At 41.9% G+C, this 25,459-nt stretch overlaps 1 protein-coding gene across 1 annotated transcript in view; it reads right to left on the reverse strand.

Moving 5' to 3' along the window:
• WNT2 (Wnt family member 2) overlaps window positions 1-25,459 on the reverse strand; it is a 227,455-nt gene that overhangs the window by 145,279 nt on the left and 56,717 nt on the right. Inside the window, exon 2 of the mRNA XM_075342519.1 lies at window positions 16,330-16,565. Coding sequence (XP_075198634.1) covers window positions 16,330-16,565 — 236 coding nt within the window. The remainder of the gene's footprint in view (window positions 1-16,329; window positions 16,566-25,459) is intronic.

Raw genomic sequence — 25,459 nt, forward strand, 5'->3', positions numbered from 1 at the left:
CAAAGAGGTGGTTGCCCAAAAGGGGCGGAGTCCCACAAAGAAGGGGTTATCCAAAAGGGGGCGGAGTCCCGGAAGGGGGTGGTTACCCAACACGGGGAGAGGCCCCAGAAAGCGGTGGTGACCCATAAGAGGGTGGAGCATTCAAAATCCGAACAGGTGGACTATAGCAAGGGGCAATGGGGTTCACCTTACATATGTCCTACCTGCGGTATAGGCTATCCATCCGGTATGAGGCCACAGAAGTGCTCCGTGGACTTGAATGGGCTAAGTGTGTCTGGTCTGTTAGACCCGGGGAGCCGGTTGACCTTAGTGAGACCCATGCCCGATCTCCATTTTATGGTGGGTAGGACAATAGAAGGAAGTTGTGTGCATGGGACCACTAAAGCATATCCTCTGGCCAGGGTGATGATTCAGACGGCCAAACGGTTGGGACGCCCTAATGTGGGTGTAGTTCCAGATCTGCTATATCCGATTATCATAGGACGGGACTTTGAGTTCTTTCAGGCCGGGACCAATTGCACAGGAATGAGTCGGCCCCCGCCTACGGAAGCCTCTTTTCCGCATGAGGTTATACAGGTTCCCGGTGGGACATTGAGGTACACTGAGGAGGAGGTACCTCCATGTAAGGACAGTCCTAAGTTAGGGGTGACCAAAGATAATGGGGGACATGCCCAACTTAGTGACATGGCCTTTAAAGTAACAAATGATAGTGTGACCGTTAAAAATGGGAGAGCTCCAGACAGGGGGGCAGACACCTCGTTAAGTGGGTACGTATTAGTCCAGGACACCAGGGGGAGTGACGATGACTCCAGTAAAGACACTGACTCAAGAAAGGTGACAAACGAGTACAGTGAGGTACAGAAGGGTGAGAAGGGTAAAACTTCCTCCCGACGCCGAAGACGTAATAAGCGCCGAGAGGTGGCACAGTGTATGCCGCCTGAGGGTGCAGAGAAAGCGAAATACCTGAGTAATGAAAACACGTTGCCAGTAGCAACTGCTACGGTAGAGTCAGACAGTGAAATCCTGCAAAAGAAAGAGGAATCAAAGACTGAACAGACACATTGTCACGACAGAAATCAGCAGGGTGAAATTGCAGGGAAGGAACCGACCAAAGTAGTAATGGCGGTGTCTCCTATAATTTTCAAGCATGAAGCTGGTGGTCTGTCGGATGAAAGCGCTGTCGTAAATGGCATCCTACAGAGTAATATAGGAGAAGGAATCCTGGACAGTGTTGGTGGAGTACAAATCCACAAAGGTCCTGGTGCGCAGACCGGTAAGCTACCCAGTGTTGAAGTGATGAATGTTGAAAATGGTGCCAAGGTTCTAAGAAGAACAGAGTACTGTGCTAAAGGGCGTGACACCCTGGTAGAAGGCGATGCTATAAACTCCCAAGAGAAGGCAGAGGGTGACACTGCAGAGACCCAAGAGGAAGTTGGAGGGAATGCAGTGAAGTCCCAAGACACAGCTGGTGCTGTAAAAGTGGAAAGAGCCTCTGAGAAAGAGGTGAAGTCTAGACGTGAGGTCTCATCAGAAGCTGAGAGCCTGACTGACTCAGTGGGTAAGACCAAGACCGCAGACGAGAAGATTGACTCAGCTAAGAGCCTGAAACCCAAAGGCTCTGAGGCTGGGGCTGAACCCGAGGAGTGTGTAACTCAAAAGGTGAAGCCTTTGGTGAAGAATATGGAAGGAGGCAAGAGACCTCAGGAACAGTCTAGTGTCCTTGAAAGTAAAGGAAGCAGACCAGTCTTCAAGTACCTGATAGATGTGCCGGAAGACTTAAGAGAAGCCTGTGCCAGTGAGAAGGTGCATGAGAGATTTCTGAAGGCAGTAGGAGCCTGTAAAGTGTACTTTGCCGCAGAGACTAATCGGTTGGTGGTGTGCTCTTTTAGTGACGTCGCAAAGAAGCGAGTGGCCATCCTGAGTGACATGCACCTACGGTGTCTTCGTACGAAATGGCTCATCACTGCCAAGAAGGATGAAGACACCAGACGCTTGGCGCAGCTGACCGCAGGGTTTCAAAAAGTGGTGGTTGTGAAGACAACATTAATTGGGCTGGCATTGAGAGCGCTAAGAAAGCATATTAGGCAAGCCAGGAAGGTTCCAGGTGTTACAGCTGTGCACTTAGAAAAAGACAGTGGAACATTTCGTATCTATGGGAAAACTGCAGAAGCGGTGAAGACAGCTCGACGGTTGTTGGAGTTTGTGGAAGAGATCATTCAAGTGCCCAGAGAGATGGTCATGAGGCTTATTGGACGACATGGAAGAGCCATGCAGGAGATGGTTGATAAGACCGATGTGACGAGAGTAAGAATTGATATCCATAATGAAGCCAGGATACCCTGTGAAGTCGGTATGGTTCCCTGTGCCATTGCGGGAACAACGGAGTGTGTTGAAGATATACGAGTCCTCCTAGAATACCGCCTGGGATACTTGGAAGACTTAAAACAATTGAATCTAGAAAGACGGAGAATTGCGAATCAACTCCGCCAAGTTGGTGTGGGATGGCGACCATATATGGGCTATGGCCCAGAAGAGAAAGGTGGCCCGCTCAATGAACGTGTTGCCTCAGAGGGCAAAAGCAAGTCCGATGGTAAAATGAGCCAGGGTCATAGAGGACCCGGGTATTCATACAGCTATAGCACAGACTCTGAAGGGTCTCCGTCCTGTGAGACACAATCCAGAGGACTGAATGAAAGGAGTACTGCATCATTAGCCAAAGACGCTGACAAGAGAGTGCACTATCTGAGACACAAACGAAGATACCCGGGAAGAAGAGCCCACGAGAGATCTGTGCACAGAACATGCGGAGGCCCCTCGACAGTGACCCCTCTAGTGGTCAGGTTAGCTCAGGGACTGACAGGACGGTAGTACCAACTAAGGGAGAGTCTCCCTCCTATACCGACCGTGGGCGGCAGCCTTGGAGAGATGGGTTCGCCCAGGGGGCGTCTGAGGGAGTTCGCTGGGAAGTGTCTGGTGTCTGGTGACTGTGACGGATGGTAAGTCACGGGCTGTAGTCCGGGGCGGATAGAGCGGGTGCTCTTGTCCGCTGTATCAAGGTGCCAAAACCCCCCGGCTTTGGGCAGAGGGGGATGATATGTGATATGATCACTGGTACTGTGCTGAGAGGGTTAATGTGGGTTACCTGGGCCGGGTTTGTTATGGCCAGCTAAAGAGATGGGTGGGACGGCTGTTCACCATATCTCCACCTCGGGGTGTGGTCCCAGGGGTAAAAGTCAGACCTCTGGACACACCCATGGCCCTGCTCTGGATTTCCTGTGGTGGAGGAAGTAGCCGGGTTTGTCTGTGGGTGGAGGTGTGGAAACCTGCTGTCTGAGAAGGCTATGTTGGGAATTTTATCGCTGGACTGACCCTGGAGACCTGGTGTTTGAGAACATGCCTGTCTCCTGCTTGTAATGGCATGTTATATGCAGTATTGGCAATCGGCTTTATGCACGTTGAATAAAGCAGCCTGAGATGAAGGAAATACCTCCCATGTCTACCTGAAGCACGCATGCTGAGTGAGTACCCCCAGGTTGCAAAGTGCAACATCACAATATATATATATATATATATATATATATATATATATATATATGTATATATATGTATATATATGTATATATATGTATATATAAATATATATAAATAGCAACTGCATAAAAATATTAAATCTTCATTGAGAACAGATTAAAACAAAAATTATATACAAAGGATGTCTCAGAAAACGAACCCCCCCACAAAAAAGGGTAGAGCCAAACCCCCTTAACAGTGTTAATGATTAAATAATATAATTATTATCGGACCAAAAAAAAATAAAATAAAATTATATATATATATAAGTGGTAATGCATGTAACCACATGTTTAACATCAATATAAAAAAAACTCTCATAAAGTAAAGACACAAGTGTGTCCGCCAATATGTTAAACAGAAGTCACATACATATAAATATATATATAGGTCTTTCACCGGGAAGGAACAACCACAGGAAGGGCAGTTTCCAGTCAAGGAGACCACCTATGCCAAACATGGTATCCATCCACAGACAGCTGTTTTGGGGTATTTGCCCCTCATCAGTGTGGAGTATGAAACTGGCTAGTGGGAGCAATGCCTAGTAGCTATCTAGCTGTGGATGGATACCATGTTTGGCATAGGTGGTCTCCTTGACTGGAAACTGCCCTTCCTGTGGTTGTTCCTTCCCGGTGAAAGACCTGGCTAGTTTTCTGCCTACTGTCTCTCTGTTTCTCTCCCATTCTCTGTCTGTCTCCCCCTCTGTATATATCTCTCTGTCTCTCTCTCTATCTCTTTGTCTGTCTGTCTCTTTCCCTGTCTGTCTCTGACTGTCTCTGTCTCTTTCTCCGTCTGTCTCAATCTCTTTCCCTGTCTGTCTATCTATCTCTTTCCCTGTCTGTCTATCTATCTGTCACTTTCCCTGTCTGTCTCTTTCCCTGTCTGTCTCTTTCCCTCTCTTTCCCTGTCTGTCTCTTTCCCTTTCTTTCCCTGTCTGTCTGTTTCCCTGTGTCTGTCTCTGTCTCTTTGTCTGTGTCTGTCTCTTTCCCTGTCAGTCTGTCTCTTTGTGTCTGTCTCTTACCCTGTCTATGTCTGTTTCTTACCCTGTCTGTGTCTCTTTCCCTGGCTGCATTGTGACATTCCATATAAGGGCGTGGCTGTGCATTCTTGTGAAGTTCTGGCTGCACTGTGGCTCCCCGCTCCATTCGCTTTAATGGAAGCAGGTTTTTTGGTGAATAACTGTAAAGCGCGGGGTTAAAATTTCCCCTCAAAACATAGCCGATGACGCGCTCGGGGTCCAGACGTGTGAGTGTGCAAAATTTTGTGGCTGTAGCTGCGACGGTGCAGATGCCAATCCCGGACATACACACACACATACACACACACATTCAGCTTTATATATATATATATATATATATATATATATATATATATATATATATATATATATATATATATACTTTTCTCACTGGATCCACCACAGGCAAGCAGCCTATCTGTGGTTGGGGGCTCTGGTGACGAGGACGCGCACGCGAGGGGGTTTTCACAGCTGATAGCCTTTCCTAGAAACCCTGCAGCTCTTGTTTTTCACGGTTCGGGGGTCCTGACTGAATTGGAAGAGCTCTGCTCCCGCATTAATGCGATTTCCTACAGAGAAGATATGGAGGCCTACATGGCCAGACTCGAAAATGCTTTCCACAACTAACTTTCTGAATTGTGCTCTGATGTTACAAGGTTGACATGCAGGTCCAGACAAACACCAATTGGATCCTGTTCCCGGAGTCAGAGAAACTCTCACACAAGAAAACCCTAAATTTCCACTCTCACCAGCACAGAGGGTGCAACACACTCAGGATTAGAGGCCTGCCTGGGTTGGTCGACTCCAGAGCTCTCTCAGTCATCTTCATTGTACGTTTAACAAAATTCTGGGGGTCCCCCCCTGACAATGAGATCGAACTTGACAGAGAACATAGGGCCCTGGGTCCCAGATCAACAGATCCGTGTCTGTTTCCCCTTTATGACCCAATCTCTTGAGGCACTTTTAGTATCATACCAAAACCAGAGAAAGACCCTACCATGGCATGGGATTCTAGGGACAACACAAATAAAATGTTCCTCCTACTGGCCGTAGAAGAGGGCCAAGGCGCTCCCTATGTGTTTTCTCTCAGTTGACGCTGAGAAGGTCTTTGACTGAGTTGGCTGGAGCTTCATGTTGGCATCATTTCGCCAAATAGGGCTGGGCTCCAAATTCATAGGAAAAATGTCTTCATTATATAGGGGTCCCTCGGCCAGAATCAAAATCAATGGGATGCTGTTCTTGCCGATAGATATACATAACGGAACGTGTCAGGGCTGTCCCCCCTCTTATATGCTCTAATAATGGAGCATTTAGCAGTAGCCACAGGAAACGGACAAAGCAAAATTGCCCTTTATGCTGATGACCTACTTGTGTTTGTCAGCCACTTGTCTCTTTTTCCTCTCTGGTTAAAAAAATTCGAGACTTTCAGCCACCTTAGTAAGCTTAAAGTTAGTTACTCCAAATCGGAGGCCTTAAATATCATGTTGGCCAGTAAAGAGGTTGCTCATTTAACAAACTATTTCTGCTTTAAGTGGCAGAGTTCTGCTCTCAATTACTTGGGGATTAAGATACCAACAGACTGCTCCAAAATATTTCCACTCAATTATACTTCCCTTCTAGAGAGGATGTTAAAAGACCTAAATAAATACGACAAGCGTAATCTTTCATGGTTTTGTCGTATTAACGTACTCAAAATGGACATCCTCCCTCACTTCTTTTACTTATTCCAGACCATCCTGTTAATTCCCCCGCCCTCCTTTTTTGCCAGATAACAATTGGCTGCTGGTAAATTTGTCTGAGGAGTGGGTAGGCCCCGAATAGGTGTTAATATGCTATCCAGGCACAAGTGCTCAGGAGAGGCAGGCCTACCTAATTTTAAACTGCCCATCAAAGCTGCTGTTGTGATCAGACTCCTGGACTGGCAACACGGTAGGTCCTCCAAACAATGGGTGGGAATGGAGAAGGAGTCCTCAGCCATCCTATGGCATAACCTTCCTTGTATTGACCCAAAAAATAGAGGCTTATTCACCCCCCATGATCACCTATTAAAAACTGCCTCTGAGGTTATGGGATGCTAATGTCAGTAGGGACTCTCTCTTTTGGGGCCCTGGACCCCTTTCACTCTTCTTCTCTAACTCAGACTTCCCTCCAGGTTTGAACACCGATCGAGTTTTGGGCAGGATTTTCGAGTGAGGATGCACATTTTTTCATATAATTGGGGGCAAAAGCTTACCCCTTTATTGTGAACTGGTTGACCCTGATAGGGATAGGCCCCTCCCCTGATTCAAATACTTCCAAAACCATTCCTTCCTTTCCTGGGATGGCAGGGAAAGGATTTTCTCTTCTGTTGCTACTCGATTTGAGCATATTTTTATTGGAGCTGCTGCTGGCACATGCTATCTCCCTCATCTATACCCTCTTGATCCAACATATTGAAAACACTAATATTACATTTATGAAGTGGTGGAGGGAGGAGCTGGAGACTGAAATCTTGAAGGCTGAGTGGGGTAGGTCATTTTTTTTTTTAAAACATCTTTTTTATTAAAATTTTTAAACATAACAAAAAAATTAAACAGTCAATTCCATGGTCAAATAGTAAACATCAGCATACACGAGATTGATTTGTTCGTCAATGCAACTGTAAACCTTGCAAAGGAAGAAAAAATAAAAGGTAGTATCACAAACAAAGAATAAGAATGTGAGTGTGAACCCTTCCACAATTATGTTCTTGCTATGGTGTCGACTACCATCTCCATATGGTACATGCTAAGTGTCTAATGATGGTCCCAAAACCCTCAACGTCCCTCCCAGGTCTTCCAGACAATACCATTTTGTATGGCGGAAAGGGCTAATTATTTTCAGGATTCCCTGAGGACTATAATGAAAACCAATGAATTTTTTCCACAGCAGAAAAACGTTTCCTGCTGACTATTCTTTACTCCTGTCTGCTTCTATCAGTTGGGTAGGGCATTTTTATTTACATATACATTTTCTATGGCCTGTGCAGCACAGGAAAAAAAACTATAAGATATTAACTCACTAGTACCAATACCCTTGTGCGTTGTTCCCCTCCATCTCTGACTGGTGTTGGCGCTGTGGAGTGGAGTGTGGCACCATGCCGTGTATTTGGTGGAGCTGGGACGATATAAAATAATTTTGGCACTCTGCCTTCTCTATTTACGACAAAGTAAGTGGGTACAACACATCTAACATGCCACAGGTGGCTCTTTTATCTATTCTCCCGGGGTCAGTTAAATCTCAAAAGAAGGGATTATTAAGATTTTCTCTGATGGTGGCACATACCGTAATCCCTAGGCATTGGAGGACACCACAGTCCCTGACCCTTGAGGAGTGATTTGGGGAGATGACCAGCATTCACAAGATGGAAGACCTGACTCTTGAAATGAATGGTTCAACAGACAAATTCTTACAATTATGGAGTCCTTGTGTTCTGTTCATAGACTCTCCTACATTTAGATACCTATTTCCTACTTTCTGAAGGAACCTCGCTCCCCTTCACATGGGCCCTCCCTCCTAGGCCTCTCCATCTGTATGTGTCTTCCTGAGGGGTGGTCAAAGGTTCGGAGAGAGAGAGAGGTATTTTATCTGTGTGATGGGAATTGTATCTCTTTACAAAGATGGCACCCTATTGAGTGCTCCCCCTCCCTCCCCCTACTTTCCGCTTTTTTTTTCCCCATGCTCCCCTTCCTTCCCACTTCTTTCTTTCCATCTCCTCATTTACATTCTTTCTTTCCTCATCTTATCTTGCTTACCTCTGCAAATTTTGCATGCATTGACAATTGACTCATTCCTCTGACCTACTGTATGTAGAGATTTCTGATTTTGTTTCCAATTGTCGGCGTTTATCTGATTGGTCACTCACATTTTCAAAGATGTATTGTCATTGCTGTCTATGCTTTCTTATGTATTGTATGTATGGTCACACTTGTTATTGTTTTGACAATTTAATAAAAAGAGATTAAACATGAAAGTACTGGAAAAGGACCTGACATTTTTAGCCTGAGACAGATTTATCAACAGCATTTACACCTTTCCACAAATCTGTTACCCACTGAAGAGCAAACATATTGTCAAAGTAGCAGGGCTCCTTCTATAAAGATCCATTATAAATGTACTCTAAACATTAAAGTAAAAAAAAATACGTTTTTCAGACTCTAAGTAGGGCATGGGACCCCATGATTTTTCTGTAGACTCTTAGTGACATGTGAAACTTTGAAAAGAAACACTATTATGAACAAGAACATGTTTTTCAAGGATTTGAGTGTCTCAACTCTAAAAGTACTTAGGAAAATGCAAAGTGAGACCAGAACACAACTGGGTGGAGAAAATAATAGAAATCATTTTGCAGGCATAAATGTTGAAACCATTGTATCTAAACACTATCCAACTATCCAATTTGACTTTTTACCCAAAACTGTAATAAATATCGAATGAAGTAAATATAAGAGCAAAGCACAAAGCACAAATATACCAAGAAAAATGATGTGTTAAGTGAAATAGTGGAATTTTAGAAAATCCTTTCTGTTAACAAATAAAGCTAACAACATTATCAGGCTTGGACCATGCCCACTGAGAACAAATAAATATAAACTGTATATATAAATTTGGGTGTAAATAATATTGCAAAAAGATTCAAATATGTTTTGACAGTAATTACAGAGGTCAAAAAATGCTTGTCCAGGCTTACGATATTGATAATCACACATGGAACCGATCTGTGATGCTCGACTCTGTTCTCTTATAACATTCAGCATCCTCTAGGGCTGAAAAGAGCTGATCAAAGAGGGTGCTGAATGTCAGACCCCCCACGATCTAAAGTTTATCAACTATTCTTTTTAGCAACAAGAAAAAAGCACAAAGAAAAACTAGCAACCACAGGAATACTGCATGATTTTTATTTTTTTTTAAAAAACAAAATGTATTAATCCATTTAAACTACTATATTAAACACAAAAACAGTACAAACACCCATTATGACGCTGACGTGTTTCGGACTCACAAAATATAGTCCTATTCATGGGCATCATATCACACACATGACACCGATTTTTATTTTGTGAATCAGAAATAATAATGGAAAAAAAATAATTTAAAAAAAAAAAAAAAAAAAAAAGAAAAGAATATACCGTAGGTACAGTTAGGTCCAGAAATATTTGGACAGTGACACAAGTTTTGTTATTTTAGCTGTTTACAAAAACATGAAATACAATTATATATATAATATGGGCTGAAAGTGCACACTGCCAGCTGCAATATGAGAGTTTTCACATCCAAATTGGAGAAAGGGTTTAGGAATCATAGCTCTGTAATGCATAGCCTCCTCTTTTTCAAGGGACCAAAAGTAATTGGACAAGGGGCTCTAAGGGCTGCAATTAACTCTGAAGGCGTCTCCCTCATTAACCTGTAATCAATGAAGTAGTTAAAAGGTCTGGGGTTGATTACAGGTGTGTGGTTTTGCATTTGGAAGCTGTTGCTGTGACCAGACAACATGCGGTCTAAGGAACTCTCAATTGAGGTGAAGCAGAACATCCTGAGGCTGAAAAAAAAGAAAAAATCCATCAGAGAGATAGCAGACATGCTTGGAGTAGCAAAATCAACAGTCGGGTACATTCTGAGAAAAAAGGAATTGACTGGTGAGCTTGGGAACTCAAAAAGGCCTGGGCGTCCATGGATGACAACAGTGGTGGATGATCGCCGCATACTTTCTTTGGTGAAGAAGAACCCGTTCACAACATCAACTGAAGTCCAGAACACTCTCAGTGAAGTAGGTGTATCTGTCTCTAAGTCAACAGTAAAGAGAAGACTCCATGAAAGTAGATACAAAGGGTTCACATCTAGATGCAAACCATTCATCAATTCCAAAAATAGACAGGCCAGAGTTAAATTTGCTGAAAAACAACTCATGAAGCCAGCTCAGTTCTGGAAAAGTATTCTATGGACAGATGAGACAAAGATCAACCTGTACCAGAATGATGGGAAGAAAAAAGTTTGGAGAAGAAAGGGAACGGCACATGATCCAAGGCACACCACATCCTCTGTAAAACATGGTGGAGGCAACGTGATGGCATGGGCATGCATGGCTTTCAATGGCACTGGGTCACTTGTGTTTATTGATGACATATTTTATTGATGACATAACAGCAGACAAGAGTAGCCGGATGAATTCTGAAGTGTACCGGGATATACTTTCAGCCCAGATTCAGCCAAATGCCGCAAAGTTGATCGGACGGCGCTTCATAGTACAGATGGACAATGACCCCAAGCATACAGCCAAAGCTACCCAGGAGTTCATGAGTGCAAAAAAGTGGAACATTCTGCAATGGCCAAGTCAATCACCAGATCTTAACCCAATTGCGCATGCATTTCACTTGCTCAAATCCAGACTTAAGACGGAAAGACCCACAAACAAGCAAGACCTGAAGGCTGCGGCTGTAAAGGCCTGGCAAAGCATTAAGAAAGAGGAAACCCAGCGTTTGGTGATGTCCATGGGTTCCAGACTTAAGGCAGTGATTGCCTCCAAAGGATTCGCAACAAAATATTGAAAATAAAAATATTTTGTTTGGGTTTGGTTTATTTGTCCAATTACTTTTGACCTCCTAAAATGTGGAGTGTTTGTAAAGAAATGTGTACAATTCCTACAATTTCTATCAGATATTTTTGTTCAAACCTTCAAATTAAACGTTACAATCTGCACTTGAATTCTGTTGTAGAGGTTTAATTTCAAATCCAATGTGGTGGCATGCAGAGCCCAACTCGCGAAAATTGTGTCACTGTCCAAATATTTCTGGACCTAACTGTATATATCATTTTTTTATGTGGTATTCTCTGTGGTTGCTGGATTTACCTTTTCTTCTTAGTATAACCTGTTTTAGCTCCAGTGAACACTAGATGTTAAAAGTGAATTGATTCGAGCAGCACAATCCCAGTAGTAGTGCAGCTATGTATTACAGCTCTCTTCCCATTATCAAACACATAGCCACAGAGGTATTACTCAAGGCAATCACCTTGATGTAATAGTATAGTACCTGAGGCCCTTAGCTTGCTATTATGTCAAGATATAGGAAGGAGGTTTAACCAAAGTATGTAAGTATAGAAAATACTAGAAGGTATTACCTTAAAGGCTATCTGTCATGCGATTCATGCTACCTCACATAGGGTAGAATTAATCAAAGCCTGGCTACACGATTTTCCTAGAAAATATTGCTCTGAAGATCCAGCTGGGGATCATAGGGAAAGAGCAAACTAGTCTGGTACTGCCGGCTTTTCCCAATGCAGATGTCATAACCCATACTCATTGCTGGTATTTCTTCTCAGGGTTCCAGGTCGTGAGGGGTTAATCCTTGCTGCCTTGCTCTGATCTACTGGCCACTATATCCTGGCACTGCACCTCCTGTGCTTCGCTAGTCATATTTCCGGCTCAGCTGCGTTACGTTCCTAATAGTGACCTGTGTTCTATCCTGTCCCATCCTGACCTCAGTTTCCTCCTTGACCTGATCTGACCTTCGTTTCCTCCCTGACCTGACCTGACCTCCGTCTTCCCCCTGACCCGATCTGACCTCTGTCTCCCGCTGGACCTGACCTGACCTGTGGCTTCCGTCTTGTCCTTGTCTCTACTTCTATTCCCCTCTGGTTTCTAGTTCTCCTCTGTTTGTCCGTCCATTTGCCTTTTGCCCAACCTCTGTCCCCATTCCTGTCCTCATCCCTGTCCTTCCCACGCCTGTTTTAGTGACTTCCAAGTTCCTGACCTTTTGGCTATCACCTGACCACGCTTTGCCTTCTCTTGTACCATTGAGGAGACCTCCTGTTGCAGACACGGCTTGCTGACTACGCTACTGCCCTCTAGCGACTTTCCAGCTTACTGTTCATTTATGTGAGCTGCAGTGGTTCCCTTCGGGGCAACGTTACATTAGTGCTGGCTTGTTTACTACCCTATCACCCCCTAGTGGTTGGTCTGCTAACTACTACCTGAAGCAACACTCCCTGTTTGCTTCAGTGTTTCCCATAGTACAGCATGACATTATCACTGGCCTTAAAAATATTTTTCTATGGACCCATTACTTACTTTGGGAGATCAGATGGCTAACCTCACCCAGATGATTCAGGATTTAGCCGTAGAGCATCGAACTCTGGCTTCCTCCCATAATCAGCTCCAGGGGGAGCTTTCTTCTGCAGTGAGATCCTTTCAGGGTGCTCAGGCCCAACCTGTTGTTAGAACATCTGACCACACGGATGTAGTGATGGGTAATCCTGAACCCATGGTGTTGCTCCCAGACAAGTTTTCTGGAAAGAAAGATATATTTTGCACATTTAAAGAGAGTTGCAAGTTATTTTTTTCTCTCAGACCCCAATCCTCTGGGGATGAGAGTCAGCGGGTGGGGATTATTATCTCTTTGCTTAGAGAGGGACCTCAGACTTGGGTCTTTTCGTTACCCCCGACAGCCCCTGAACGCAATTCTGTTCATAGATTTTTTTGAGGCTCTGGGATTTATTTATGATGAACCAAACCGGGTCACGGTAGCGGAGGACACGATCATGGGTCTCTCTCAGGGTAAACGCTCTGCTGAATGGTACAGCTCCGAATTTAGACGATGGTCTACGGAGGTACATTGGAATGACTCTGCTCTGCGGTGCCAATTTAGGAGGAGTTTGTCTGACCACCTCAAGGACATTCTGGCCTTTCATCTTTCCCCCAGTTATTTGGAGGAGGCCATGGCCCAGGCCATGCGGATGGACCGGAGACTGCATGAAAGAGGAGTGACCCAGCAAGAGACTGCTTTTTGCCCAGCCAGGACCGAGGTTGTTCCTCTTGCGGAGCCTATGAAGGTTGTGTTACCAGTGACAGGGAAAAGGAGAGGAGACAACGGTGGGAGTTAAAGTTGTACTTCTATTGTGAATGTCCGGGACATTGGAGGAAGGACTGTCCAGCTTGCCCTCCTGCCAACAAGCCGTCGGGAAACACCTAAGTCTGGGTGATAATCGTGGAGGTCACTCAGACTTTCAGGTACCGTTTTTTCCTCCTAGCGTAAACATCTTTTGAATGTGGAACACAATTCAAGAATTGCTGTGTTCCATCCTCTGCGTTTGTGGATCTTCTATGAACTTTGTTGACTCTGGTTTGGTCGCTGAAATTAAGTTAGGGACAGTTAGGCTTGAGACTCCGGTTGATATTATCGCCATTGATAAGATGCCGTTATCTCAGAATGTTGTTAAATTTGTTTCTGAGGAGTTCACTCTCAGAGTGAGATCTCTGCATGTTGAACGTATTAACTGCTATATTATGGATAACCTCCCTGCGGGGCTGGGTTTGGGTTTTCCTTGGTTACAAGTACACAATCCTGTGATTGATTGGGGTTCTCGTGACATTGTAAAATGGGGTCCTAACTGTTATAATGGCTGTCTTAAAACTGTTAAGTTTTCTCCACTAATATGGAGGGTATTTCGGAGTACCTGAAAGATTCTGGAAACATGTTTTTGGAATAAGAAGCTAAGGTTTTGCCACCACATTATTCCTATGATTGTGCCATCAATCTCATTCCGGGTGCTAAATTGCTCAAAGCCCAGCTGTAAATCTTTCTGGTCCGGAACGTGCCTCTATGAAAAACTACATCACGGAAAGTTTGTGTAAGGGACATATTTGTCCTTCTGTCTCAGCTGTTACTGCTGTTTTTCCTTCGTTAAGAAAAAAAATGGTAGCCTGCGCCCATGCCTTGATTTCCGTGAATTTAATAAAATTATGGTAAGGAATACCTACCCCCTTCCACTCATCTCTATATTCAATTGTCTGGGGCTAAATGGTTTTCCAAACTCTATCTCAGGGGAGCTTATAACCTCATACGGATCCGTAAGGGGGATGAGTGGAAGATGGCATTCCTCACCTCCGAGGCTCTTTTTGAAAATTTGGTTATGGCCTTTGGGTTGACAGAATTTTATAAACGATATTTTCTTTGATTATATTGGGCGCTTTGTTGTCATCTATTGGATGATATCCTCAAGTGCTCATCTGATAAAAACGCCCATATTGATCATGTGCGTTCGGTATTTAGCAGGTTGAGAGAACGGTTCTTGTTTGTCAAGCCTGAAAAATGTACATTTTTGGATCAGGATATCGCCTTCCTGAGTTTCATTCTGTCTGGGGTCGGGTTTAAAATTAATCCTGGGAAGGTGTAGGCTATTGTAAATTGGGTCCAACCCAGAGATCTCAGACCCCATTTCGTCCGCTAAGCTAGGTCCCAAGTTTATCACTCCGTATGAGATCATCGAAGTGGTCAATCCAGTGGTTTTTCGTTTATGATTACCGCAGTCTTTACGGCTCCCCAATGTGTTCCACTTTGCTCAAGCCCTTTATTCCGGCTGTTTCGGACTCTCCATCTCTTCCTCCTCCCATTTTGGTGGATAGTCAGGCCGAATTTGAGGTTGAGCATATTGTCGATTCTTGTAGGATCTATAACTCACTTCAGTACTTGCTACATTGGAGGTGTTATGGCCCAGAGGATTGATCTTGGGCTTCGGCATGGTCGGTTCACGCTGACCAACTTGTTTGAGCCTTACACAGAAGGTTTCATGGGAAACCTGGGGATCTGGTGGCCCCCCTTGAGAAGGGGGTCCTGTCATGACCCATGGCTGACTCAGTATTGTTGAGTAATTGCTCTTATTCCTTCTCAGGGTTTCAGGTAGTGAGGGGTTATTCCTTACTGCCTCGCTCTGATCTAGTGGCCGCTGCACCTCCTATGCTTCGCCAGTGATATTTCCGGCTCAACTGCATTACGTTCTCGTTAGTGACCTGTGTTCTGTCCTGTCGCATCCTGACCTCAGTTTCCTCCCTGACCTGATCTGACCTCCATCTTCTCCCTGACCCGATCTGACCTCTGTCTTCCGCTGGACCCGACCTGACCTGTGGCTCCCGTCCTTGTGCATACCGCTGTTCCCCTTTGGTCTGTAGTCCTCCTCTGTTACAATGTGTCTCTTAAGTCTTGCAAATACTATCCGCTGGTATTTTACCACAAGTCACTGCTAATTTTGAAGAAAAAATTAAATTTCTGCAAATTCTGATCTTAAACTGAGAACATGTTACCTCTGTTTTTCTTTCTGCAGGTACTGTATGTACACCAAAAATGCACAATAGCAATCTACTCTATTTATTTATGTTTTGTATTGTGTTTTTTTTTTTAAACATCTTTTTTTTTTTTTTTATTAAACTTTTAAACATAACAGAAAGGGAAGCAATAACTTGTTCAAAGAATTAGACAGTGTACATGACATTGATATGCTCAACATTCGAGCAGTGTACCTTGCAGATTACTATAGTGGTAGTTACAACCTTTTTAATTTAAGCTATATGAAAAAAAAAGGAAAAGAAGACATGTACACAAAGAGACAATGAACAATGAGTGAGAATGTGAACCACTCCACAATTATGCCTCTGTGATGGTATCAGCCACCGATTCCATATAATGCACATTAAGTAATTGCTGATGTCCCTAAAGCCCCCAATGTATTGTGTTTTTGTGCGATTTATCCCTTTTTATGGGTATTTGGTGCATATTTAATACATTTTTCCCAAGCAGAAACAATTGCAAAACTGTATTTTACATGTATTTTTTCAGGCTCACCTTTATACCTTTTATAAATGAAAAATGTACCAAACAATGCCAATTCAACAGTATTTTTGAACACATAGTGACATCAGTTTTCTAGAAATAAAAAAAAAAAACCCAACTTACTGCGTAAAATTAATTTTCCAAATAAGCTTTGATCTCGTTCATGTGATATGCAATTCCAGCGATGATGTCGGAACTGATGCTGACACTCTGATGTCCATTCACCCACCCCTAGTCCAATAACATGCATGATTTCAGGATACCGCTGACACAGTTGCCTTTGACGAGTTACCAAACCAGGTACATTATTGCACATTACTCGAGATGAAGCAGAAGAGGAACCAACAGCCCCCATGTACCTGTCATAGAAAGAAAAGAAAATGTATTAAATATATAAACAATTGCTACCTTAAATATATTCAAATATGTATAAGACCAATTTTGTGCCAGTAAGTCACAGTATTGTCTGGTGATTAACGTATACACAATGGGGGGTGAGCGACACTGATTACATCGCATCTACACAAACCTATTGGGACATGTGAACAATCGGCACATACCATGCATGTGTCCTATAATAACGACTAGGGTGCTTGTAAGATACCTGCCGATTGTGTACGAGTTTAGTTAGACTCACTGATTCTAAATGTTCACACATTGGTCACTGAAGTAGCAATATTATTGGGTCTGGGACAACAAGCAACCAGCCAGTAATTATGCTATCTTTAACAACCAGCTAGTTACAAATAGAAGTGGATTTAGTAATACGTTACAGCATTTAATGACATCTACTATATAAGGGAATATGAGGGAATATGCCTTCTATAATGTCCTATGTCCTTCTATAATGTCCATACTTGTATGAAGACCAATCTTGTGCTGAAAAGTCACACAAACTTAAAGTGTTAGGTGGTGATGGCCACCCCCTCACATCAGCATCATCGGCACTGATAACATTACATCCACACAAACCTGTCAGGTCACCTGTACTGCAGGTATTGTGCATGTCTTCTATCAAAAAGAATAGAATAGTTGGACAATATTAAAGAAAAAAAGCCGGCATGTTCATCCAATAAAATTCAGATGAAAATAAATAAAATAAATGTAAAATCATATGATTTAAGTGAACCTGTCACTACGTTTTCAACATATAAAGTATGGCCACCACCAGTAATCACTTACATATACATTATTCTAGAATGCTGTACATATGTCCTCAAGCTGATTTGCATAATATATAAAAAACCTTTTATTATACTCAAAAGCTTTTAATACACTCACGTATGGGGTGGTTTGGTCTGATAGATGTCGCTGGTCTTGATCCGGTGCCGTACTCCTTGTCCGATTCATGTGGATGGCCCGTCCTACGTCATGCACACAGTGTCTTCTATTATGCTCCTGCGCACACACACTTCTCTCTGCCCTGCTGAGAGCAGAGCAAAGTACTGTAATGCACATGTGTGGGGAAAGGTTACAGAGCATGCATGCAAGCAAGCTTCAATACTTTGCTCTGCCATTGCAGGACAAAGAAAAGTGCGTACTTACAGGGGCACAATTGAAGACACTGTGTGGATGACGTGGGACAGTCATCCACACAAAGCAGGGAAGGAGAATGGCGCCAGATCAAGACCAGCGATGTCCATCGGACCATACTGCCCCATAGGAGAGTATATTGAAAGGTCTTTTTTATGTTATGCAGATCAGCCTTGGCACATATATGCAGCATTCTAGAATGCTGTATATAAGGGCATACAAGTGATGGCCCTACTTTAACCTTTACCTTGAAGGGAGTTTGTGGCTCCAGAAATGCATCAGGTGTATAGCTGCTGTGTGGTTCCTCCTGTTTTTATGGATTTCTAAATACAAATTATAGGATTTATTGGAATTATGTGCCTCCTTTTTTTCTTCAATATTTTTACCGTGCTTAACAAGCTGGATTCAGAAACCCTCCTTTAACCCTAGAATGCATATTGGGGGCCTTTTAGGCCCCCATGCTTACATTTTGGCTATTATCTGCAAAATTACTTTAGTTAGAATTTTGAAACTCCAGGTATTCCTCAAGTATGTCGTTGTTGATAATATCCAGTTGTTCATATAATTTGTTTCATAGGCATTATGGTGTAACAATGCTTGTTTGGTGAAAACTACATCTGTACGAATTGAGGGCCTTTTAGTAATGAGCTGTGTATAGAGTACTGAGGACAGTATACACTGTGAGCTAATAGCTGAAGGACCTGTGATAAGATAAGCTGTTGAGAGGAAATCTGATTCATTTTCAGTTTCTGTTTCTAAGAAGCTTGCAAAGGCTAGAGCTTGTGAGCCCCAAAAATCCAGAGAATTGTACACCACCTAAAAGTATAAAAGGTAAGAGCTGCTGAGGGTGAGAGGAAGAAGGGGGGACATTACACTTACAGTGTGTCACACACAAGCAAAGAAGTGACAACTCTGATTGTGTTCATTGTTTTTTCTTTTAGTTTGCTAACATCTAGTCAGCAATGGCACAGTCTTCCTCCAAGTGTCTGACTGACCAAGAGATTGAAGCAATTATGTTTCAAAGCGATGATGAAAGTGAACTATCTTTGTCTGATGAAGAATATCTGCCACCAGCTAATCAAACATCCTCATCCAGTGATTCTTCTGATGATGAAGTGAATCTAGTGGATCCTCAAGAAGTGATAAGTAGAACATCCAAAACGAATGTTTTTTGGGATAGTAATCCTACATTAGTCGGACGTACTCCAATACACAATATTGTAAGACAGGCTCAAGGAGCTGTGGGAAGTCCCAGTTACTTTACCCCTAAAGATGTATTCTGTACTTATTTTTTCTGACAATATTGCAGAAGAGGTCCTATTATGTTCAAACCTAGAAGGAAGATGTATCGCTTCTGCAAAAAATAAGTCCTGGAAAAATATCTCAAAAGAGGAACTTTATGCATATATTGGACTTTTACTGCTGGCAGGGTGTCAAAAATCGTATGATGTCCCAATACGAGAATTATTTCTGGACCCACTTTCTGATCCACACTATAAGGCGACAATGTCAGTGGGCAGATATGAGGAAATTAGAAGAATCATTCGGTTTGATAAGTGAACTCGTGCAGCGAGGTTTGAAACAGACAAATTAGCCCCTATCAGTTATATCTGGAACATATTTATCAAAAATTGCACAAAACTTTACAAACCTAGTACTAATGTTACTGTAGATGAGCAACTTGTACCGTTCAGAGGACGCTGCAAATTCATACAATACATGCCCAGCAAGCCAGCCAAGTACGGAATAAAAATCTTCTGGATGTGTGATTCTGCAAATTATTATGGCATAAATGGCGTAATCTACTGTGGCAAAGAGGTTGGTGCACCAGTACAGAAGGATCTGGGGTCTGAAATAGTCAAAACTCTTGGTGTTCCAATATTCAATTCAGGTAGAAACATCACCATGGACAATTATTTCACCAATGTTGAACTAGGCAATTTTCTGCTTGCAAAAGCTATTACACTTGTTGGTCCTATAAAGCAAAACAGACGAGAAATTCCAGCAGCACTCAAACACAATCGTCAGCGAGCACTTTATGACAGTGTCTTTGGATTCAATAACAAAGCAACTTTGGTATCTTACAAGGCGAAGAAGGAGAAATCTGTAATTTTACTCAGTACCATGCATCACGATTGCAGTGTTGACAGCAATAACCAAAAATTGAAACCAGAAATCATCCTGCATTACAATGCAACAACAGGAGGTGTAGATAAAATGGATGAGATGGTGGAAGAATATTCGTGTTAGAGGCAAACAAAACGATAGCCTGTAGTACTATTTTCATATATGCTTGATGCAGCAGCCCTAAATTCATTAATTATTTATACAGAAACTCATCCGGAATTTCATGCACAGAGGAAGGACAGGAGACACATATTCTTGAAGAAAACCTATAATCAGGAGTATATTCATCCCAGGTGTACCTTTGCCAAGGTCAAGTTCAGGAATACAACCAAATACTATACACTCAATTATTCCATGAACCTAATATATAAAAATATATTTTATTGATTAAAAACTATACACATACAATAAAAAAACAGACTGGAGACACAGCCAGGTAAATTCCCGGAATGTTTAAAAAAAAAAAGCAATTTTTTTCCACCTCTCTCCATGAGTGCCTCTATTGAGGTTTTTGTAAAGATGGTTGTGGGAGAGATTTTCAAAATCCCTGGTCATAGGCCATATGATAATCTAACCAAGGAGCAGAGACAAGCCCTGGGGGAACTCAGGAAGATGAAGGGGGTCACCTTCAAGCCAGCAGATAAGGGGGGTAATATCGTGGTGTGGCCAGATGAACTATACGAGAAGGAAGTGTTTAGGCAGTTGGGAGATCCCCTATGTTATCAAAAATTACAAAAGGACCCGACCCTGATATTTCAAACAGAGCTGGGGAGGATATTAGATGAGGCATATGAAGATGGTATTCTGCCCAAAAAAACATGGGAGGGTTTAAAGATCAAGAGTCCCTCAGTACCAACATTATACCTTCTGCTTAAAGTGCATAAAGATCTGCACAACCCCCCGGGTAGACCAATTGTGTCTGGAAATGGGGGTCTTTTGGAACCCATTTCTAGACTGTTAGATCATTTCCTCAAACCAATCGTAATGGAATTGCCTTCGTATGTACGTGATTCCACGGAAGTTCTCCAAAGATTGGAGGGGATACACATGACCCCTGACATGTTTCTAGTCACTTGTGATGTAGAATCTTTATATACATGTATTAGTCACAACTTAGGTTTGTCAGCTTTGGAATTCTTTCTCTGTGGCCGAGATTTGGATTCTAAAATGGTGGAATTTCTCTTATCGTTGATGAATTTTGTTTTATCACACAATTATTTTGTGTTTAAAGATAGATTTTACCTACAGAAGAGGGGCGTGGCAATGGGGGCGGCTTGCGCCCCATGCTACGCCAATCTCTTTCTGGGATTATGGGAAAGAGAATTCATCCAAAAAAATGATGATTTTTGTGCGTCGGTTGTATTATGGATTCGTTATATTGATGACGTGCTATTTATTTGGCAGGGTACGAGATCTCTCCTGGACCAATTTCTTTTCCATCTAAATACGAATTCTTGGAACATCAAGCTATCACATCACGTCAGTCAAACAGCCATCGATTTTTTAGACCTACATATTACAGCCGACGCGGAGGGTCATCTCCATACCACCGTGTTCCGTAAGGACACTAGTGTAAATTCTCTTTTGCACGCACGATCTGCCCATCCCTCTCATGTTATTCGAGCTATCCCTAAGGGACAATTTATTCGCGCTAGACGGATCTGTGATAGGGATGAAGACTTCGAATTCCAAGCAGAAGAGCTTAGAAAGAGATTCTCACAATGTGGTTACCGGATGGATAACATTAACAACGCTTATCAAGTCTCAAAAAATATTGGAAGACATTCGTTGTTATATTCTAAGAAGCACAAAGAATCGAAGGACATTACTCGTTTCATTTCTAATTATCAATCTAGGTGGCGAGAACTCACTAGCGCGATAACTAAGTCATGGCCTATTCTTAGAGAAGATCCATCGCTAACTGATTTTGTTACAGAGAAACCCTATTTTGTTGCCAAACGGGGTAAAACCCTTAGGGATTTGTTGGTACATAGCCATCATGCACCCCCCTCATCCAATTTCTTATTTGGGTCTAAAGGCCCTAAATGGGGTTGCTGGCCCTGTGGGAGCTGTACTGCTTGCTATTATATCTCTAGGACCAGTATATTTTCAGACTCAAACAACGAACGAGAATATAAAATCTTGCATTTTATTAATTGTAGAACATCAATGGTCATTTATGTGGCCAAATGTCCATGCAACCTACAATATGTAGGTATGACTACAAGAGAACTTCGTGTTCGTATACAGGAACACATTAGAGATATAAGGGCAGCAGAGAAAGTTCCAGCAGACCAGGTTTTTGCGATTGCAAAACTTAAACCCCTTGCTCGACACTTTAGGGATTTCCACCCAGGACAGTCACATTTATTGAGGTTCAGTGGGATAGATCGGATCTATCCAGGTAACAGGAGAGGAGATTTTTCCAAAAAACTCAGTCAGTTGGAATGTAGGTGGATTACACTTCTGAAGTGCATGAAACCAAGGGGTCTTAATGACCAGTGGGGTTTCTCAAGCTTTTTATGATATTGCTCTTTCCATCCATATACATACTTTGGAGAAGGTTTGGTCTCTCTTTGTCTCGTCTCCTTCACCATTTTTTCGTTGTTGTATTTTATTTTTATAGGTTTCATTCCTCTTTGATTCCACCTTCCATAGAGTTCTCTGCTTGTAGGTTGGTGGGGCTTGTGGGTTTTTGACTAATATTTGGTCTTTTGAGATGACCAAAAAAGTGATTTCGGCATCATGTATGTGACTTGATAGTTTTGATCTGTTTTATGCCCAACAAATTTGGGTTTATATATTTATCATTATACATATGGTCATGGATTCATGTGTGGACATTATTTATCCCTGGTATCTGGGATGAATGCTGATATTTGACATGATTAATAATGTGTGTCTATACAAGAGTCCATCTATAATATTTACTATGCACGATTATAATCTATGTGCTTTTAATGGTCACCTCATATTACCAATCATTTGAGTAGGGGGATCGGTGTGTGATAGACATACTGAGAATAAATAATGTCTTATATATTGTACTCTCATTCTCCCTTCTCTTGATTTATGTCTTGTTACGATATGTCTATTATACCTTTACCAACATGGCGGCGGTGGACACTGTGCGGCGTGGTGCGCATGCGCGGGCCGCGGTCCGTGTGTGGGTGTCTTGCTTGCGTCATCAACGGCGACTGCGTCGCCCTTGGTGGACGTGGGCGGACTTCCGGGCACGGAGCTGTGGCTCTGCGCATGCGCGAACCGCGCCGCCCGATAATCATGGTGTCCCCTGCATTTTCATTAGACACAGCTGCCATACAGGTATTTAAGACATCCACGAGCCTCCCCACCTCACTCCCTGACGAAGCGGTGGCGAAACGGTCGTTGGAGTGTTTGGTGAGGGTGGGCTATTAACTTTTTGGCCATGGTTGAGCTCTGGTATTGATACTACTATACTGGTCCAATTGCTGCTGGTAGCCGATTTCTAGTATATTATGTATGGCATTTTGGCTCTGCACTTTTATTTTAGTGCGGTTCCTTGATTTCTTATAGAGATCCTTTAAGATTATACCTATTTGGCGATACAATTGGATTCCAATAACGCTATACATCATCTGAGGGAGTGTTCTCTATATATGTTTTAATGATTGATGCATGCCATTTTTTGTAGTTTGCACCAATGGGTGCTTATTGCTACTATCTCATGATTCACACATGATGTTTATGTATTCTATGTGGTTCTAGACACAGAGATCTATTTAATAATTCAATTTTTGTTATCATGGGTCTAGTGAATCTCTATATTAATCATGAGAATAATATTCTACATATTAAATGCTGACATGTACATGCTGCCAGTTATGACTTTGTACCTCAATCCCCTTGAACTGTACATATCATACCCATTTTAGGGTTTGTTATACTTCATTATTTGTCTAGTTCTGACTTTGCAATGTATGTAAACATTATATATACAAGAACTGATGATTTGTTAGTGTAACAGTATTGAGATATTGGCTCCCTTGGCCATCCTTTACATTTACTTGTGCCTTTCCCTCATTTGTCTGGTCTATGTCTGTCTTTTTTATTGTATGTGTATAGTTTTTAATCAATAAAATATATTTTTATATATTAGGTTCATGGAATAATTGAGTGTACATATTCTTGAAGGACCTTTATCATGAACTTGTAATGCCTCACATGATAGAGCGAAGCGACTTGAAATGCTTGCCAAAGCAAACTAAAGAAGCAATGAAACGGTGTGGCGTACAGTTTCAGATTATTCCACAGCCAGGAGAAAGAAAACGAAAGCGTTGTTTCATGTGTCCAAGAAACATAGAGAGGAAAACTGAGCGATATTGTTCCACTTGTAAGGAAACTGTTTGCAAAGAACACACTTCTGAAAAAATAACATGTCAGAATTGTTTGGAAGACTACTATAATAGAAAAGAAAGTTAAAATAAAAATGTAGCTGCAGCTAGTTTGCAATAGATTTTTATGCGTTTTTGTGTGTTTTCATGTCTTTGCGTGAAATTTGAGGAAAAAAAAGATTTTTTGGTGTTTTCTGTGAAAAATTATAGTTAATATTTTGTCCACTATTCATATTTTATTGAGCAATTTTGAAATAAACTTGTGAAAGTTATTTAAGTGTGTTTTTCTACATTATATGCATGGGGGACTAAAAGGCCCCCAATACGTTAATATGTATATTTTTAACGTCATGCGTTCTAGGGTTAAAGATTATAGTGCATTTCATCTTATTACAGACATGGTGAGCTCCATTAATCCTTTTTCTTTATGGATTGACAATACCTGTCAATTGTACATGTGTTTGGTTAGAATCAATAGTTCTACATGTTAATACATTGATCTCTCAAGTGACAATATTAATTGGCTCCAGGATAACTGTTGTAAGTCAAAAACATTGTAACTTGAGATCATAACTGCATGGAAAATTAGTAACTGGTACTATGGCCCCAATATAAGAAAAAAAATGAAGATCAAGTTAAAGAACAACTACTAAAGAAATAAATAAGTTGAAACACAACTCGTACATATGTTCAGCTATTTGGAATGTTTAAGAACATCTTTGTTTTTACTTATTTATAAAGTTAACCTAGTTTTGATTGTATATCAGTTGTTTTTCTTGTAATTGACAACTTTTTTGCATTATCAATTCTACAGCAGTATAGACTCTTCAGCCAACATCAAATGCAACTCTCTAAAAACTAAGACACTCTCTATGCAGAGATACTAATTACAATCAAACAAGGTACAGGGATGGATAAATACTTACTATAAAAAAACTGTTTTTGTCAATTCTAATGTATATTTCAATCTCCTTAGCATGCATACTTTTGTCCAGGGAAAATGTGTCTCATTTCAGTTATCAGTAAAAAGAAATGGACAATTCTGTGATGAAATTTTTCTTTTATCAGACCAATATTCCTAAGATTACAAATGGTGATTTGGTCCTGTATTTTACAAAATGGTACAGTACTGATCTTCCTAATTCTGTCAGCATAAGAGTACATCTGCTACATGAAAATATACAGTAGTAAGTAGACAAAGATAAGTAGCAGTATATCCA

Source organism: Anomaloglossus baeobatrachus, chromosome 4, assembly GCF_048569485.1.
Source record: "Anomaloglossus baeobatrachus isolate aAnoBae1 chromosome 4, aAnoBae1.hap1, whole genome shotgun sequence".
NCBI lineage: Eukaryota > Metazoa > Chordata > Amphibia > Anura > Aromobatidae > Anomaloglossus > Anomaloglossus baeobatrachus.